The sequence below is a fragment of the Zymoseptoria tritici genome, chromosome 8 (genome assembly GCF_000219625.1).
Source record: "Zymoseptoria tritici IPO323 chromosome 8, whole genome shotgun sequence".
NCBI classification, from domain to species: Eukaryota; Fungi; Ascomycota; class Dothideomycetes; order Mycosphaerellales; family Mycosphaerellaceae; genus Zymoseptoria; species Zymoseptoria tritici.
The window spans coordinates 455584-474652 of NC_018211.1; the positions used below are offsets into that span (position 1 = coordinate 455584).

General features: G+C 54.0%; 7 protein-coding genes across 7 annotated transcripts; 3 read left to right on the forward strand and 4 right to left on the reverse strand.

The window, feature by feature from the left end:
• Positions 1-3879: 3879 nt before the first annotated feature.
• On the reverse strand, positions 3880-5691 carry MYCGRDRAFT_94965 (uncharacterized protein; the record flags this gene model as incomplete). Its single annotated transcript, XM_003850445.1, has 3 exons — positions 3880-4046; positions 4170-4285; positions 4337-5691. 3 exons carry the CDS (start codon positions 5689-5691, stop codon positions 3880-3882), a joined length of 1638 nt encoding a protein of 545 aa, XP_003850493.1.
• A 1491-nt stretch (positions 5692-7182) lies between these two features.
• Positions 7183-8031, reverse strand: MYCGRDRAFT_94966 (uncharacterized protein; the record flags this gene model as incomplete). The annotated part of the gene is made up of 1 exon (XM_003850444.1): positions 7183-8031. The coding sequence occupies one exon, from the start codon at positions 8029-8031 to the stop codon at positions 7183-7185; it is 849 nt and encodes a 282-aa protein (XP_003850492.1).
• Positions 8032-8403: 372 nt separating this feature from the next.
• MYCGRDRAFT_74460 (uncharacterized protein) lies at positions 8404-9434 on the forward strand (the record flags this gene model as incomplete). Its single annotated transcript, XM_003849873.1, has 2 exons — positions 8404-8706; positions 8777-9434. The coding sequence occupies 2 exons, from the start codon at positions 8432-8434 to the stop codon at positions 9432-9434; spliced, it is 933 nt and encodes a 310-aa protein (XP_003849921.1).
• A 508-nt stretch (positions 9435-9942) lies between these two features.
• On the reverse strand, positions 9943-11597 carry MYCGRDRAFT_74463 (uncharacterized protein; the record flags this gene model as incomplete). Its single annotated transcript, XM_003850443.1, has 3 exons — positions 9943-10628; positions 10695-11144; positions 11314-11597. The coding sequence occupies 3 exons, from the start codon at positions 11420-11422 to the stop codon at positions 9943-9945; spliced, it is 1245 nt and encodes a 414-aa protein (XP_003850491.1).
• A 593-nt stretch (positions 11598-12190) lies between these two features.
• Positions 12191-13593, reverse strand: MYCGRDRAFT_74465 (uncharacterized protein; the record flags this gene model as incomplete). The annotated part of the gene is made up of 1 exon (XM_003850442.1): positions 12191-13593. The coding sequence occupies one exon, from the start codon at positions 13445-13447 to the stop codon at positions 12191-12193; it is 1257 nt and encodes a 418-aa protein (XP_003850490.1).
• Positions 13594-13764: 171 nt separating this feature from the next.
• On the forward strand, positions 13765-15114 carry MYCGRDRAFT_74468 (uncharacterized protein; the record flags this gene model as incomplete). Its single annotated transcript, XM_003849874.1, has 2 exons — positions 13765-13897; positions 13949-15114. 2 exons carry the CDS (start codon positions 13765-13767, stop codon positions 15112-15114), a joined length of 1299 nt encoding a protein of 432 aa, XP_003849922.1.
• A 2715-nt stretch (positions 15115-17829) lies between these two features.
• On the forward strand, positions 17830-18913 carry MYCGRDRAFT_87050 (uncharacterized protein; the record flags this gene model as incomplete). The annotated part of the gene is made up of 3 exons (XM_003849875.1): positions 17830-18072; positions 18138-18581; positions 18668-18913. The coding sequence occupies 3 exons, from the start codon at positions 17830-17832 to the stop codon at positions 18911-18913; spliced, it is 933 nt and encodes a 310-aa protein (XP_003849923.1).
• Positions 18914-19069: the final 156 nt, after the last annotated feature.

Here is a 19069-nt window from a genome sequence, read left to right on the forward strand (position 1 = left end):
TCTTGCATCGGTTAGCAACGCTCAGGATTGAATGTGTCGAAGAGCAATCACACCTTGTTGGAGCTGATGGTTCAACGGCAAAGTGCTGGTTGTTGGGCTTGGTGTTTGGTGATTGAAGGCGGGTGGATGTGATGGACTGTTGAGAATGAAGAAGACAGCGCTATCGACGAATGAACGAGGCCTTATGTACCCACCGGACAAAGGTCTAGAGTTTCCAACTCTCGCAATGGCATGGCTCGGAAGCAGATGTGTGCATCGACGGCCAAGCTATCATGCAAGGGGATTGTACGACTGAGGTGATCACGCGAACATGTGCATGAACCTAGGCATGAAACGAGACACTGAACGATCGCATCGAATGAAGTTGCAAGGAAACGCAGCCATCAAGTCTGCCTTCGAGCCAGGTTCCGACTGAGAATAGTTCCCAAGCTCGAGGACACGAATCAAGCAGCAGCTTGGCTTGCTACATTCGCTGCGATGCACTTTCCGAGTAAGCCATCTCCGCTGCAACTCATCGAACTTCGATATCAGCCGCATACCGGAACATCGAAAGGTCGGGGAAATGCGACTCTTCGTGGCACCTCAGCCTTACCAGCTGCAGGGCAGCTTCCTCGTGATCTCTCAGCCTCATGGCCTCAAACATTCAAAGACATGGATATCTCCACATTCCAACACGGCGATGCTCGGGTCAAAGTGATAACGTAGTATTGATCAGGCCTCAATGCATGAATGGCGAAATCTAGCCCTGGCCATGTTTTCGGGAAGAAGGCCGACTGCATCACCAGGTCTATGGCGACAGCGATGGCGGAGCTGCATCCAATACTTCCGAGAAACCGTACTCCAGACTGGAGCCTTCGCAACTACGACGAGACGCCACAGGCAGAACGGCGTAGTTGTAACCAGGTCAGAGGCCTATACCTATGCAATAAAGCCTGCAGATCCGAGGCTGAATAGCATCTCAACGTGATCAAGAACAATTATCCTCATCAAGGTCTTTCCGCGGCCGAGACGGTTACTTGCATGATACCAGGATGAGAAAAGCTCCGAGCGGAGGAGTCGTCTACGATGAGAGATTTGAAAGACAAAGCTGTCGGATTGTTGAGAAAGAACTTACATAGAAGCAGAATGCAGCACCGGCGGTCTTCTCACGCCGCATATTCTCTCTTCTCATGTCGACGGCGAGCCCAACGTTCCGATTTTTGACTGCAATGCTGGCCAAAGTGGAACCTAAAATCAAACGCCGTTCCAAATTCAAGCCCTTCCTACTGCCACCTCTCATGCTTTGTAGCCTCTGAGTCTTCGTGTGTGTTCGTGATAAATGTGTTCGTCGTATGTGCACAAGCCTCCTGCGTGTGGCGCAATGTGACTGCAACATTCGCTCTCAGGTCGTCGTGTGGACTGCAAGCCGGACAGTCCGTGTAGTGTGATTTGCAGCGCTATGCGTAGAGCTGAGGAAACATGCGAGCTGCTCTGGTCCGAATTGGTAATGAACGGAGCCGGTATAGAGTTCTATCCAAGAGACTCGAGATCTCGCCTACTCCTCGTACGGGATGCGGAAGCCGTGATGATCCCAGGCCATACCTTCGGAAATCATCGGCCTACCGGGTCCCAAATCGTCGACCTAGCGGGTCCCAAATCATCAACGTCCAGATCGCTCAGATAGTATGAGCAAGTCTGTGGACAGGAGCATCGCGGCGGTCTAGGTACGAAGTTAGCAATATCTTCGTACGACACTTTCGGGACAACTTACAACTCCAAGGCGGTCAGACTCCGAGCTTCCTCCTTCCACTCCTCGATCTGCGGCTTGATCGTGCTGTAGACATTGTTGTTGAGCAGATCCTCCCACTTGTTCTTGATGCAGGTCTTGATGGGACCGGTCAGGCGCACTGTCTTGATTGACTGGAGATACTCCGCAGCAAAGCACATGACATAGTCCATGAAGCGCTTTTGACAGGGAGGGGCGCGGAAATTCAAGCCCCTGGCAGACCAGAGGCTGATTTCGTCGTCGCTGACTCCCGCTCTACGACCGACAAATTCGCTCCAGGGACTCAAGCTACCTTCTGAATGGGGTTCCAGCTCCAGATAGTGTAGTAATGGGAGGGACCGCAGGAAACACCCAGCAGGGACAGAGCCTGTGTGGACAATCGTATCCGGTTGGAAACTGTCGATGGATTGCTGACGATCTTGATGGTAGTGAGCGTCGAAAGGGGCGATTTCCACCTTGAACATGTGCACAAGTTCCAGTGGCTGGAGACACAAGTACATGCGCTGAAGCCAGGAGAATTGCTTGGGAATGATGGGCCGACAGATAGTTTCAAAGGACCACAGATAGGAGAACACCTTGGTAGTCTTGCGCCACAGGACATCGCGAGACACCTCGGCGAGGTCCTTGTTGAGCCGAAGGACCGAGAGATTTGTGGGCGGTACGACAGGATAGACCATTTCAAGACCCTGGTCCCAGAGGCTATTAGGAGAGCCCGCAGTAATGTGGACCTCGCTCCAAGGTGTGTATTGCCCTCCCGAGAGTCTGGGCTGCACCATCGCACCCAGAGTGTACAGGATAAGTGTCTCCCGAATCTCCGGCGGCAGATCGTAGAACCGAAACGGCTTCTTCAGGCTCCTCCACCACTTGAACTGGACAGCGTAGCCCACTTCACCAGAAGCCGCTTTCTCCCTCTCACACAAAGGATCCAAGGCCTTGAGGTAGTCGCCGAAAGGAGTCCATTGCTCGCCATCGCGCAGCATCACGGTCGATGAATCCCAGTCGGAGGCGGGCCCGACGTCACGAACGAGCTTGATCTGCACTTTGATAGTGCGGCACCGCTGGAAAAGCGCATGAACGACAGGTGCGGTTTCGCCTTCGTAGAAGACCGTTGGCGCGCAGTTCAGCGCCTTCAGACAAAGTGGGCTGGCGAACCTTTCGTATGGGGATTGGACATCGTTCACCAGTGTGAGAGCCTTCCAGTACGCCGTGTCGAGTGGGTTTGGTACTTGGAACTTCAACTTTGCGCCGAACTCGTGGCGAGTGTGGCGGCGAATTGGCTGGTCGACTGGATCGCAATGCTTGTATCCGGGAAAACGATGCTTTTGTTTCTTCTTGGATTTGCGCACAGGGTTGTTGGAACTATGTTGAGAGTGGTTGCGGCTTGAGGAGGAGCCGGACATGTCTTGCGCATCGAGCTCGTGCGCATCTCCGTGCAGGCTCGCGGTAGCCATGGTGAGTGCGCAGATGTAAGTGCGGGCGTGTTGGGTAGTTTAGAGGATGTGTAGTCCTAGTGTGGTGTCGACTAGTTCGTCGAAGCCGAGGAACGAGGACGTGAAGGAGATGTCGAGGATTAGAAGGAAAGATCGAGTCCAGCGACCTAAGTATCGAGTCGCACTGCGGCCCGCCGCGAGCCGCAAGTCCGTGCGAGCATGTAGGTGAATGCAACTGTCCTTAGCGCCGCTTTCGAAGAGGGATCGTCAGCGCACATGCGCGCAGCAGAGTGAAAGCCCATCTGGTCGCTTTGCAGTCTGCCGTATGAAGTTGATGAGTATAAGTATCGTGAAAGTACAGAGCATTTCGCTTGCCGGGCCAGGAAGAAAGAAGCTCTTCTTCAGTACAGAGAACAGACCAGCCCGTCAAACAATGGACGACCGCTTTGCACATGCGCTCGTTTGCATTTTCATATGAAGGAAACATGTTTGCTCAGCAGGCAAAGAAAGAAACTCACAGCAATTGCCTCAATGGTAATGGGCGCATGTGCGCAAGGGCGCAAGCACGCTGCAACGAAAGAATGGGAAATCGTCCAGCGTCAAAGCTCTGACTTCAAGAGATATATCGCAAACCATGACGTGGATGTAGAGAGATATTAAGAAGGACCTTACAAAGACCTGTGCTTAGAAAGCCGTGACCTTGCTGCCTAAGACGACCTCTCTCATGATCTCGCCGTAGTGCTGATCGAATCCGAATCGCAATGCTGAAGAAAATAGCAACGAGAAATCAAATGCAGCGCCATATTCAGCTCCACGATGTTGTCGGCCAGGTCCGACCTTGGTGCCATATCCTGGCTGATGTTGTATGCGCGATCGTCCCGTAGCTCACGCTTCAAGATGTATGCGTCTCATAGGTAACGCTTAGCGATGGCAAAGTCCAGAAATTCTGCGGCGCACCGGGAGTCAATTCCAACCATCAGTGCAGAAGACGTAGCCTCCTGCCTTTGCTGCCTTCGCTTCCTCCTCTGCCGCCTTGCCGTACGTGTAGTCGTACGTGGCGCACGGCTCAGCGCAGTAGCAAATTGGTGGCCTAGTCATAGTGTCAGTAAATGGCTTCACAGCGGGAGTATCTCCGACTTACACCTGGAATCGTGTGAACTTGCGAAACTCGTCTTTCATGGCTTCAAGTATTGGCTTGTTGTTCTCATACGACGCTTGATTGAGCAGCTTCTCCCATCGATCCTTGGCACTCTTCTTGACCACCCCAGTGAGTCGAACTGTCTTCACGCTCTGTAAGTATTCCGCAGCGAACGCCATGACCATGTTCAAGACTGTCTCCGAGCAGTGCAGTGTGACGCCATCATGCTCATCATCCGGATCCGAGAAAACCGAAAATCCCTGCCAGTCAATCGACCGCAATTCGAATGCGTCCGTCTCGAGTTCCAGAAACTTGAGACATGGTAGATGTCTGAAGAGCTCCCCTGATGGTCGATTGTGGGTGTCAATCGGGGCGTGCCAATCCTCTGTGAATGGCTCGACCTCCACTCTGAAGGTCGTGATCAGATCCATGGGGCTCAACGACAATTTCATGCGGCGGATGAATCGGAAGCACTGTGGCGGAGCTAGAGCAGCGTCTGGCACGTAAAAGCCCGGCTGGCGAAGCACAGGCAATTCGGTTTCGCGGTGGTACACTTTCGTGGTCTCTCCCCAGAGCAGAGTCCTTGCCACATCTGCCAAGACCTGGTTGAGGCCAAGTACGGAGATATTTGTTGGTGAAATGTTTGGTCGATCTTCGGTGAAGCCGGATCTCCGGAATCCTTGTGTGAGACTGAGTTGACTGTGTTTATAGTCTGGTGGTCGAGGGAACACCTCCTCTCCGAGGGCGTAAAGTAGAATCGTCTGCCAAAGCTCAGGCGGCAGATCCAACAGTCGGAATGGTCCTCCGATGCTTCTCCACCACCGCTCCTGAACCCACCAGCCGACTTGTCCGGTACTGGCGAAGTCTAGAACAGGCAGAGACTTGAGGTAGTCGATGAGTGGTATCCAGCGATCTCCATCCCTGAGCATAACAGTGCATGAGCCCCATCCAAGCTCGAGATCGCATACGAGCTTCAATTGCACCTTGATAACTCTCGACTCCTGGAACAACATGTGCACGACCGGCGCAGTGTCGCAGGCGTAGTATATTGTCGGCGCACAATTGAGCGCACTCAACTTCATCTCATGCGCGAACTTTTGGAAGGCGTCGTGCTCTTGCGAGGCCTCGATGACTTTCAGTGCTTGCCAATATGTCATGTCGTACGGGTTCGGGACTTGGAACTTGGAGGGTGCACCAAACCGGTGTCGATCTTGCTTCTCGATAGGCGCATCGACAGCGTCGCAGCGGCGGAAGCCGGGATATTTGCTGGGTTTCTTTGGCTTAGGCTCCTGTTGGTATGGGCTGTCCCAGTCGACTGCGGAGTCTGCAACACTCTGCGCATCGGTCGACTCGGCCATGGTGTATGTGTCGTATGGGAAAGGGGAGTGCGCTTGCTTTTGCTTCCGTGAAGTCAAGTCTTCACCAAAGTCGAAGAAAGATTGATGTAAAAGGGATGTCGAAGAAGATGTCGAAGAGAGAAAGCAAAGGTCGAGGCTCGTGAACTACATGCGAAGCGCACTCGCAAAGGGCGGCCCGCAGCGACCCGGACATCCGTGCTGAAAGTCGAGGTGAATAGCAACTCTCGCTTGGCACGAGGTTTCTCCTCTCCGTATGGTAAGCTCCTTCTTCGCGGCTTCGCGGAAAGCGTAATGAGATCACGAAGATCCTCCCCAGGCTCTCAATCGCAACATAGGGTCATGGTGTGCAGTCATGAGCAGGCCAAGGGGATTGTTCATATCTCTCATGCCGAGATTCGGAAGACGCTGGGTTCGCAGACTCAGGAGAAGGGCGTTGCTTGGACGCCATGTTTTCCGGGAAGCGTAGTGGTTCTCCGTGCCGCCGTTTTGGTTTCGCCTGATAGAAGATGTGTATACGGTTTGATCGGGCGGGATCGAGTTGCAGCCAAAGCAGCCATAGCAGACTTCGACAACCGTCAACATCGGCGTCCGTTGAGGAAACGCAGCAAATCCGGCTCATGATGCTGCCTCCTCCCCGTCTTCACACCCAGATCTTCTCCTTGCGAGCAACTTTCCCAAGCAAGCAAACTTTCCAAGCAATCATGTCAGTAAGCAGTTCAGCAAACATACCATCCCTCCATGACGCATCTTATATCCCAACAAACACAGCAGTCCGGGATCATCCGCCCGAAAAACAACAGATATATTCCACAAACTTCCTCCCTCCAACCAATCAAGTAAAACCTCCCATTTGGCCGCTTCGCAAGAAACTGGGCTTGTAGTAATATACCGAAGTGGAAATCGGTTTTCTGAACTCGTGTTGTGATGGTAAGAGTTTCTTTTGCAGTTTCGTTCGTCGGGCATGGAAGAGGAGACTTCTGCTTTTTGCCTGAGGATCGATTGATTGCGGCGTCATTCGATGTTGTTGTTTGTTTGGTTGTGCTGATAATGCGCGAGTTCGAGCCCATGTTTCACACGTTGAAGGACCTCGCCACTGAGGTTTTTGCGTGTGACAAACGAACGGACAACAGCTAGCTGCACATTCGGCCAGCGACATTCTCTTCCTTGTACCATATTGTCACAGCAAGATTCAATGACCGATGTCGTCGTGCACTTCTACTTCCGTATCCTTGACCGCCTCCTGGTGTAGTAGAGAACAAACCGCATGTGTGAAAGCAAACGCCCGACGACGATTTGTGAAGCTCTGTGCTGCCTGGCAAATCGCTTGAGTCCGTGTCTTTCGCCCCCGCTGTGCGAACGAAGTTTGCTGCCGGCAATAATATCGGCGCGAAATGACGACTCAGTTGATCTGCATCTTTGCATTTGCGCTCGTGGCAATGCAATGCGTCGTTGGAATTCTCAACTTGGCTTTCATTCGCAACCCAAGCTCGCTCAGCTCCCCTTCAGCACTTTTATCCCCTCTGCCTGAGCTTCCAGATCGGCATAGATCTGCACGAGCGCCAGCATCGCATCCGAGGCTTTGACACTTTTCGCCTTTCTCGTCGCAGCAGCCAGATCCAGCAACATCGTCCTTCTAATATCCACCAATCTCGACTTCTGTGCCACCAAGAACGGATGCTCCGGTCCCAGCTTCTCCATCAAAAGTCGAATGATCAGATAGGAATCCGCATGCCTCCTCAATTTCTTGACCGGCACACCTTCCACATCCTCTTCGTCTTCCTCCTCCTCATCCTCATCACCGACATCGTCCTCATCCTCCATACCTCCACCAACACCAAGCCTCCTCTCCAACTCCCCAACCCTCTCCCCAACCTCCAACAACCCCCTCCCCAGCATCGCCTCCCTCCTCAACCTCTTCTTCTCCTCTACCAACCCTTTCACCTCTTCCGCCCTCTCCCTCACCCCAGTCCTCACACCCTCAACCTCCCTCCTAAACCCCAACACGCCCACCCTCACACCCTCAACTTTCTCCTCTCCACCCTTCAAGTCATCTCCCAGTCCCAAGAAGTGCTCATAGTTGTCATTCACCAAGTCCAACAGTTCCCGGTTGAGGAGTTGTGAGCGAGATCGTAAGTCGGAGCGTAGATCTTCGAGGGTTTGGTGCCGGTTGCGGAGGGTGGAGAGGTAGGTTGCGGGGTCGAAGGTTGGGGAGAGGAAGTCGGAGCGGGAGAGAGGGGCTGGGTAGGGGAGGGTGTCGATGTCGTCTGAGGAGGAGGTAGATGGGCGGGAGTGGGGGGTTGTGGTTGGTTTTGAGGGGGAGGTCAGGTTGAATGTACTCATTGTGGAGGTGGAGTCGTGGGTTGCATGAGAGTGAGTGTGAGGGAGGAAGGTGAAGTCCAAAGGTGTTGTTGTATGGGCGGAGAGGGCTCCGGCGATATTGAACGCTGACATAAGCATTGAGATCTGGGCTTCCCACGTGTTGAATCACAAATGCTGAGCGATACACATTCGTACGAGACGAGTAAAGCCCGTAACGGCTTCGATTCTGGACACATTCACAAGAGAAGCATCGAAAAGCGTCGTAGGAAACAATACATTAGACTACACGAGTCATTGATATCCTAGCGTCCTTCTCACTCGACTCGACACCTCCGAACTCCGCAAGTCGATCAAGTTCACTCCATCAACTTCGACATCACAGACGACGACGTCCACCACCCCATCGACCAGCAGCCCGATCATGGCCTCCTCTCTACGACATTGCCCTTACAGCTTCTCCTCCGCCACCACCTCCGCCCTCTCCCTCGCCCGAACAACCTCCACCCACCTCCCACCCGCCTTCCTCCTTCCAACCCTCCACACCACCCAAATCCGCACAGCAACCCAATCCGCCAACGCCGCAAAATACAAACGCAAAGACGTGCCCGCCTCTCAAAAACGGAAAAAAGCCCGCTCAAACTACGACACACCCGACTTGAAAGATGCCATTCAATTCCCTCTCGTCGATGCGATGCGGTAATGCCTCCTCTCCCCCCACCTCCCTCTCACCTCCCATCAAACACTGACTCTCTCTCCCTTGCGAAAGATACCTCCTCGCCGCCGAAGTAGGCCGCCCCCCAACCTCCTCCAAATACGAACTCCACATCCGTCTGCGCACCCCCAAAAACGGCGCCGTCGTCCGCAACCGCCTCCGCCTCCCCCACCCCGTCAAAACCGACCTGCGCATCGCCGTAATTTGTCCTCCCGACAGCCAGATCGCCCGCGCCGCCCTCGCAGCCGGAGCATCCCTCGTCGGCGAAGAGTCAATATTCGACCTCGTAAAAGAAGGAAACATACCTTTCGAACGCTGTATTTGCCACGTCGACTCCCTCCCCAAACTCTCCAAAGCGGGTGTAGCACGAACTCTCGGACCACGAGGTCTCATGCCGAGTGCGAAGACGGGAACGGTGGTGAAAGATGTTGCGTCCACGGTGAGGGATATGGTGGGTGGGACTGAGTACCGGGAACGTGCCGGGGTGGTGAGGATGGCGGTGGGACAGTTGGCGTTTGCGCCGGAGATGGTGCAGGCGAATATAAGAGCCCTGATGGAGGGGGTGAGGGGCGATATTGCGGGTTTGAGCGAGAGGATTGTGAAGGAGGTGCATGAGGTTGTTTTGTCGAGTACGAATGGACCCGGGTTGAGTTTGAGTGGGGAGTTTAAGCGGGAAGGGGGGTTGGGGACGAGGGAGTTGGTGGCTGTTTAAAGTGGGGAGGAGATGGATGGGTGGTGTTGTGTATGTGGATGTTTATGGACAGCCGCATCGTGTACAAACTCGAGATTCTCAACGCTGCACTTGGCTACTTTTCCTGCTCGCTTCTGGTCCTTGCAGCCATCGGTGCAGAATCTTGCTGGTACAGCTCACGTGCGGCCAAAGAACCAAGCCTGATCATATTCTCACGCCCTCTGTATCCCATCCCATCCAATCGCCATTCCCAACCTCAAGTTCGTCGAAAAGTCGATTGGAAAGGAAGAACGAGCTCGAATCGAAATTCTATACATTTTCCACTCCCATTTCTGTCGCCACATTCGATCTATCCGGCATTCTGTAAGTTGCTGACTGACGCTCGATCCTCTCGTGGACATCATCATCTGTACATCGTCTCCTGAGCATCGTCTCCTGGACATCACCTCCAAATCCTCTCCTGACCATCAGCTTCTGTACATCCCCGTTCCATACATGGTCTCTCAAGCCCAAACCCCTTCCTAAATCCTCAAAGCTTCATCTCTCCGGATGCGAAACCGTTGCACACGGCCGTCATCAGCTGATTCGCAATCGCCGTATTCGGCGGTAACCTGAGTCCGCCTTCATTGTACCCCTCGCCCGCGTCCTCGCCCAGCCCTGAAGTGCCAACTCTGAGTGCTTCTCTGACTTCATCGAAAGCGAACCACTTCGCATCGTCCAGTTCCGGATCATTCCCCAAATCAATCCTCTCCCCCTCCCCTCCAATCGCCTGTCCAATCGCGCCAATCATCAGATTCGCCGGATACGGCCATGGTTGGGTACTATGAATCACAACCCTACCGACGAGGATACCCGACTCCTCGTAGACTTCCCGCCGCACGGCTTCCTCGATGGATTCGGCTGGTTCGGCGAATCCCGCGAGGGTGGAGTACCAATATGGTGGCCAGCGTTTTTGGCGGCCGAGGAGGAGTTTGTCGCCGGCGGCGTTGACGACCGCCATGATTACTGTGGGGTCGGTGCGGGGGAAGCAGAGGTTGGAGATGCCGTGGCGGGTGACGCAGGAAGGGCGAGAGGAGTCGGGGGTGGAAGCGTCTTTTGGGGGGCAAGTGCGTTTGAAACCCGCGTTGATGGAGAGGGTGCGGTGGCCGCAGGCGGCGCAGAAGGGGTTGCGGAGGTTCCAGTCGAGGAGTTGGCGGGCTTCGGCGTAGATGGCCGCTACATATCTTCGTTAGCATGGCGTTCGTTCCTTGAGGTAGATGTGTGGGTGGGGACAAGACGTACCATCACTAGCAACAACATCCATAACCCGTCCCTTACTAAACTCCAACCCCTCCCCCTTCAACCTCTCAATGAGTCCCTCACAAGCCTCCCTCAACGTCTCCTCCCTCGGCGTGACATCCACCGCAAAATACGGCGCCCCCGTATACAGATTCTTCCCCTGATACGCCAGTCCGTCTTTTCTCGCCTCGTCAATACCCAAAAATACCATCTGCGGAACATACGTCGAGCTGTTGTAGGCTTCAATCATCTCCTTCTCCGTCGTGGCGAACGGGTCGGACCCGATAATGGACTTGACATCGTCGTATTTCACCCAGGCGAGTTTACCCGCGCCGGGGGTGGTGTTGGGTTGGACGAGAGGTTGGAGGTCGTTGCAGAGGAGGAAGGTGGTGGAGGGGTGGCGGAGGGCTTGGGAGAGGAATTTGTGGTCGCCGCGGAGGAAGCCGACTCGGTCTGTGGGGGGGGGCGGTGGTTAGCCTGGCGAACGGAGAGAGCGTTTCGAATTGAAGAGAGCCTTTGATTCGAAGAGAGCCTTCTGAATTGAAGAGGACGTCGCAGTGCCCGCATGCTTGGGAAGCATTCGTTCATGCAGCCTGATCTTGGTCGTTGGGGTTCTTCTTACTAAGAGGCGAGCCAGAGAAGTAATTCGCGACTTCTTTGCCGAATTTACGGGACAGCATCGAGTCGAGCGAGGCGTGGGCGGGTTCGGGGTTGTCGGGTTGGATGGGCATGGTTCGTTGTATGTTTCTATTGCAAGTTCGTCGACGAAGTGAGGTCTGAGGAGTAGGCGATCGCTTAGTGTTGGTGGCTGGCAGTGCGAAGGACGCTGGTGTCGAAGGAAAGTGCAATGCTGTGACAGTGTATGCTTTTCGAATAGGAGATCAGAGAGGAAAGGAAGTCTTCTCTGCTTGATCAATAGTGAGGTCAAGCTTGTGTTTGTCGATTACCAATTCTCGTCCCTCTCTTTGCCATTCGGATAAGAGGGGAGCGAGCATTGGAGGGGTAAGAACCGCATGCAGCATGACGACGGCAATGCGGCCTCGGCATTGAGGCGGATATCTCTCGGATGTGTTGCGTTGCAATTATCCAGAATATAAGTTCCGAGTGAGCATTTAGAAAAGTGTGAACAAGGAGTGATGTCGGAATCCAAGGGAAAGGAAGATGGTAGCAGGTGAGGTCCATCATGGTGTTTGGCTTGTGACAGGACGGAAAGCAGGGACTGCTTGACTTGTATGGATAACGACCTCATCACAGACAAAGGTTACAGCAGTTCCGTGCTTGCTCAAGTCTCGCATTGCATACTCCTAGCACGCGGCGAGGTATCCCTCCTTTCGACGCCAATAACAACGCAAGTCCTCCCTCTCAACCGGGTCGAGTCCTGTATCTATCCTCCCAGGGTTGTATGATCGCTCATGAATCCTTCTATAGCCCATCATTCAAGTCATAAGTCCGTCCATGCCACCCACCATCTATCCGTCCTGCCCAACAACACCCACCCATCACTTCCCAAACATCCGATCCATAATCTGAACTCCAATCCTTCCCACCGTGGCCGCCAAAGCGACCGGCACAAAAACACTCCCCAACTCCACCGGACTCCTAGTCCTCACCTCGGTATTAATATACGCCGTCTTGAACTCCTCCTCCTGCGGCCCATCCTCGATCTGGACTGCAGTTTTATCCGCTGGAAATTTCCCCTTCTGCTTGAACACCTCCAGCAACTCGTCTTTTTCCCTCCACCTCGCCAACGTCCACGCCGCCATCTCTTTCTCGTCGTCAAGCGGTATGGTGTCCATCGCAAATCGGCGCCAGTGCATATTGACACTTTTCGGTGGCAGACCTTCGAAGTAGACGCTTCGCAGACCGAAGCGTTCGGCGGCGAATCCGGAGGGCGGTGTTCCTTCGTAGGCGATGGTGCAGTCGTAGACGTATGGGACGGTTGAGCGAAGTTCTTGCAGGCAGAACTGCAGGCCGGTATGTCGAGGGAGAAGACAGTGTTTCGTCATCGCGGTGGAGGTCTTTTCGGCGTATTTGGTGGAGATACCGTAGGTGTTGGCGGAGAGATTGGTGCCTTCGGGAAAGATCATAAGCCACATTGGGTCGAGTTGTGGTTTCGAGGAGGAGGATGTCAAGGGTTGAGAGTGTCGCGAGTTGAGTTTTTGTAAGCGGTAGCGCATTGTCTCTTGGTCGGTGGCCCACTTCCGCGCCATGAAGATGAAGCCGTAGAGTTGCATTGCCGGACCTATGAGAGGAACCCATTTGAGGGAGGCTTTGAGGATGATGTAGATGTGTCCGTGCATGGGGAGGGAGTTTGTGTAGGCGATCCACCAGAGGTATAGCCAGTCGGTGTAGATTTGGTGATTTGCCATGAGGACCACGCGATCGCCAAAGTCGACGGTCAGAAGACCGGATGCATCTTGGTGGAGGAGACCTGCCATGCTCTTGTCGCCGCTTATGCGGATGAGGGTTGGACTCCACCATTGGGTCATGGTGGTGATGAGGATACCGAAGAATTGCTTCGTCAAGGCGATCCATGCATAGAACCAGTCCTGGTTGTAGAAGTAGAGAGGAAGGCCGAGTAGCTGGGCGAGGTGGATGAAGATGCCCGTGCCGAAGAAGTAGATGCCGAAACCAACGATGCGGAGGGATTGCATGAGAGGACCATGGCGAGGTTTGGAGTAGTCCTCGTCGTCGGTGGGAGGGGATGAGAAGCTAGGCGGCGGTGCGGTGCCGCGTCGTCGGACTATTTCGCTCATTATGTGAGGTTGCTGCTGGTAGCTTCTCGTCTGGTGTATGTATATCGTGTTGAGGTCGTATGCGCCCGGCGCTGGAGGAGAATAGGATTAGGTGATCATGGCATGAGGAATCATCTTATCGTCAAAGTCGTCAGCAGGAGGGTTCTGTCGTTCATATCGTCACAAGATCATGTCAGAACGATAGAAAGTGGGATCGAGGAAGGAATGACGGACTCGGAGCATCCGATCCGGCTGACAAAGACAAAGATCCCGACCACCACCCATGCATTGTTCACATGACAATGTCTTTCTTCCGTTTACATCAATATGCCAACGCAATGAGAACGATACGAATATGGCGGAATTTCAATCAACTACTCAACAAGAAACGATGTTTTCACTACTCCGCGGTCCGTCATGACATTAAGAGTCTGGAGGAGCTGCCCTCTCGCCTACAGCCTCAATTCAAGCGTGTGTATTCTGCTGATCAGCATATATAACCCTACGCTAACATATACGCAGAAACAAGCAACCACGATCTCCTGGCCTTAACATGGCCATCTCCGCCTCGGAACGTCCTCATCGTGCCCAAACACAACGATGCCGACGTCCAATCCGCCGTGATTGAATACGCCAACCATATCCATAATGTCTACCCCGGATCATCCCTCATATTCGAGCCGACGATCGCGAACCAACTCCACGAACGATTCGACTTTCCCATCTACGCCCCGCCGGACTCCTCCAGCAATGCTCTCTACCAAGACAAAGTCGACCTAACCACCACCCTCGGCGGCGACGGCACAATCCTGCACGCCGCCTCCCTCTTCGCCACTTCTCCATCCGTCCCTCCCATCTTGTCCTTTAGTATGGGCACCCTAGGCTTCCTCGGTGAGTGGAAATTCGCCGAATACAAGCGCGCATTCCGGGAAGTCTTCGTCTCAGGCGCACCTCCACCTATCTCCTCCTCCGAACCTCCCACTTCTCCACCATCACAATGGGGCGATGTCCGCGGCAAATCCATGGGCGCTTCTCGCAACTCTCGCATCCTCCTCCGCAATCGCCTCAGAATTGGAATCTTCGACTCCGCAACCGGGGAACGGCTCCCTCACGACCCTCCTTCGTCATCTTCCAACTCGGACATCTACGCTCTGAACGAAGTCCTCCTCCACCGCGGTGCTCTTCCTCATCTCGCGCACATCACCATTCTAATCGGCTCTCCACCCCATCAACGCCCCCTCACGACCGCCATTGCCGACGGCTTCCTGGTCTCCACACCGACCGGATCAACAGCCTACTCCCTCTCCTCTGGCGGCTCAATCGTGCACCCTCTCGTCTCCTCCCTGCTTCTTACACCCATCTGTCCGCGCTCTCTATCTTTCCGACCATTAGTACTACCAGCTAACACACCCATCACCCTACGAATCGAGTCAAGTAATCGTGGCAAGGAGATCGAAGTTTCCGTGGACGGCATCCGACGAGGGGAAGGATTGAGGGAGGGCATGGAAGTTCGAGTCGTTGGGGAGGAGGTGAGGCAAGAGGGTAAGGAGAGAGGCGAGAAGGACTGGCTGAGAGGGGTGCCGAGTATTGTCAGGAGTGGAGGTGACGGAGCGAGTGGAGATGATCATTGGGTGGGAGGATTGAACAGTTTGTTGAAGTTCAACTATCCATTCGGAGAGGACGGATGAATCGTTTCGACGAGCAGATCTTGTCGAACGGTATGCTCGCCTTCAGCGTCGGACCATGGTCGTGAAGCGAATGGTCAAGAGAATGGAATTTCGACGCAGCGTGGTCCAGTCACGCTCACCATCACCTCACGCACCTCCTAGAGATCGAGTCTAGGAAGCGGAACCTCCCCACCACAACGCGCATGTTCTGGGATCTTCAGCTCGATATTCTCAGCTCCACGCCCATAAGCGAGAGAAGGGAGAAGATCCCTGCTCTCAATATCAGAGCCCGGCATTTGAAGCTCTTCCCTCGTCCTGGGTAAAAGCGCAAGCCCGCCGCTGAATGCTGGGATCGGAACACAGGATTTGTACATACACATGAACAGTACGAGTCCAAAGGACGGCTTCGGTTCACAAGGCGAAATTCCGAGAATGTATGCTCAGTCGAAATGAGGAGACTTTTATCGACCTCTGCGCGAGCAAGCAAGTAAGCAAAATCCTCGACCCGACTCAAAAATTACCCTACCCACGGTTCTCTGCATGTGAGGAAATCTGACCTCCCGCCTCAGCCTGAGCCATCATCAACAAGACAAGATCTCACCTGCATCTGCATCTGCATACCTCGATCCTAGCGTACTCGTTACTTCTGATTGGGTTGCACAGCCTTTTCCTTCATCCTGCCCTGACCTGGTAGGCAATGTGTGGCATTCATCTTCCGAATCCCGAATCCTTCGCCAACGCAACGTGGTCAGCCTTTTCGAACCTCTTACCTCCTGCCGCATCGGGTACTTCGGATTTTGGTGGCTCTCCGCATCGGCACAGCGAGCTAGAGGACCGACTCTAGCTGTCGCACCCGATGCTTGTTCGCGGGTAGCGTTCTAGGCACAGGCACGTGTGCTTGTCATACTAGGTGCTCACACAACGTGAGCCCTTGAAAGAGCAGAACGACGCACATCTCGAAAGGGGCCATTGCTGATTTCGGTCAAACGCCTGGCTTGCATCGAGATCTTGATCGCTGCGACTTTGAGGCACTGGCGGTGAGATCCCATGGCCATCGCACTGGCCGCACTGGCACTGGCGTCCAAGACTCTTGTTGTAGGGCCGAAATGCGATCAGCCACATGCAGAGCGAATGGCAAGGTGTAACCTTCCGGCCGACTGATATGCTAGACGCCAAAGGACGTGCCACATCTATCGACTGACAGAGTTGATCGCGAAGAATTTTTGAGAAGTCGAGCAATCGCGAATGGACATTGATCAATTATCGATGCATCTCGTGTTCGGCGAGAATTCGTGGACATGGCATGAGACTGCAAGGCCATCATACGCCGGATGGTCCAGATCGTCAATGGTACACCTCTCGTCGTAGATGGATTGATGCTTGTCGTGGGGATTTACTGTACGCGAGTATCAAAGTCCTCCACACGCAAGAGATCCTCGCAACTTCGGCGTTCTTCATCAAAAGCGACGTCCTGTTCTGATGTTTGCAACGCTTGCGTGAAAGCAGTCCACGAGCAGTGGCGTTCTTCATATCGCCCATTGATTGCAAGGCTGAACCGCCAGCCCGCCGCAATGCTTCACGCCCACCCCTGTCCTGCGTATGGATCCACTCATATCGGACTGAGCATACTGTGCCATGTGGCACGGCACGGTCGGTAGACACCCATGCAGTCGTTCACACTCCCCTGCAGAGCGTGGACCCTTCAGTTCTCGCTCCGATAGTAGTGGTCGATACGACCATGTCGAACCATGCAGACCGCTCAACTGGCGAGTTCTTGTGGCGCACGTAGAACTACATCACAGCAAATCTTTACCTTACCTTCATCCTCCATCCTTTGCTTCCTCGGTGATAGGTCCGTTTCGTCTCTTATCACATCCCCGATCGCTCTCCAAATCTCCATCCTCCAATCCTCCCGCCACAATCATCCCTATCACGCCCATCCCCCATCGTCCACACAGTCTCCACTCACCACATGTCCGCCAAGCTCTCCAAACCAACAGCCAAGCGACCCAAGTCCCAATCCAAGCCACTAGACGCACCCACCGCTTGCGTCCGAGCTTCCGAGAAGAGCGCATGCAGGGTGTCGGGGTCGCGTGCTCATGCATGCATGCACGCCCGTCTCCGAAAAGCTTCAATTCCCAACTCAGGCTTCTGGAAGGTCTGGAGATTTACCCGTTTTGGGGGGCGAAGATGCGGTTCGTGGCTTCGATGAAATATGGAGCCGAGGCTCGTGTGTGAGATGAGGCTGAGTTTGTGGAATTGGAAAGAGGAGAAAGTTCCTTGTATGCCGTGGAAAAAGGGAATGGAGGGATTACTATTGGATCTTCGACGATTGAGGTTCGGATCCCGGTGCGGGATGTCAGAGTATGGAGGAGAAACCTGAAGGTGCGTGTATACCGCGCTTGGCGGGTGGAGCTGGGAGGGGAAGGTGGGGAGGGTCTTTTTGATGCGACTTTTCGATCAAAGACATGATGGACTTGACGAGTTCATTTGGGCAAAAGAGGCGCCACGTGTCTTTGATGAGCGAGAGAATGGCATGGCATTGAGCGAGAGGATTCGCTGTTGTCCTGATGACTTGGTGCAGCTCGAAGCTCATTAATTGCTACGACCTCAACGACGATAAGAGCTTCAGAGCTATACCGCTAGCAGAGCAAGTAGTCTCTACCTTAGGTAGTAGATCGAAGCTCTCAACTCATATCCTATATCCTCCTCATTACCTTAATCATCTCCCTCACTATGCCACCACCAGCCTCCCTCTCCCTCTCCTTCAATCGCCTCATCTGCAGCGCCTGCGGGACTCAATTCCCCTCAACCGCAGACCAAGACTCCTGTCGCATCTGCGATGATCCGCGACAATTCGTGCCTCCTACCGGTCAGAAATTTACAACTTTGGCGAAACTGAAAGATGAAGGGTGTGAGAACGTGTGGTGGCAAGATGAAGTGCATTCGGAGATTTGGAATGTGAAGACGGAGCCTGCTGTAGTTATCCCTTCTCTCTCGTGGAGCGTGTGCACGTGTACTTATGCTGAGGGTGTGGTTTGTAGGTCGGCATCGGACAGCGTGCGATTTTGATTCAGACGCCCGTGGGAAATATCCTCTGGGATCTCATTACTTATCTCGACCAACCCACCATCTCCAAAATCCAAACTCTCGGTGGCCTCGCCGCAATCGTGATATCTCACCCGCATTACTACGCAACCTGGTCCGACTGGTCGCGGACATTCCATTGTCCCATTTACGTCGCCAAGGCGGATGAGGAGTGGCTGGAATGTGTGTCCACGCCGGGAGCGGAATTGCGGTTTTTAACGGAGCGGAAGACGGAGGTACTGCAGGGGAGTGGCGCGACGGCGATTATTGCGGGTGGACATTTCGATGGGAGTTTGTTGCTGCATTGGAAGGAAGTGTTGATGGTGGCGGATACGGTTATTATGGCGCCGAGTGCGTTGAATCCTGTGCCTGGGAAGGAGGGGGTTGTGAGTTTTGGTTTTGTGAGTCCGACTCTTCTATCCTCCTATCGATGTCTTCTTCTTGCTCTTTCTGGCCGTGTTGAGAGTGTGGACTGACGAGGCGACAGTACTGGTCCATCCCGAATCGAATCCCACTCCCACCGGACGAGATTCTGCGGATGTGGAAGTTGGTCAAGGGATTTGAGTTTCATACCGCCATGGGAGCGTTCAAGGGGATGGATGTCAGGACTGTGGAGGGAGAGAAGGAGAGAGGGACGGGTGATGTCAAGGGACGGTTGTTGCAGAGTTGTAAGATTCAGGTCAAGGCGATGGGTTGGACGGCGCATGAGATGTTGGCGGAGACGATGGAGTAGTGAGGTATGTGGTGGTTTCGGAGTAGTGAGGTATGTGGTGGTTTCGGAGGCGTGAGATTGAGCGTGAGACGCTGCGAGCAACGGCATCAGCAGCGACCGTGATGGCCTCCTCGAAAATCGAGCAATAGACACGGCATAAGCGACTGGTCGCGTAAC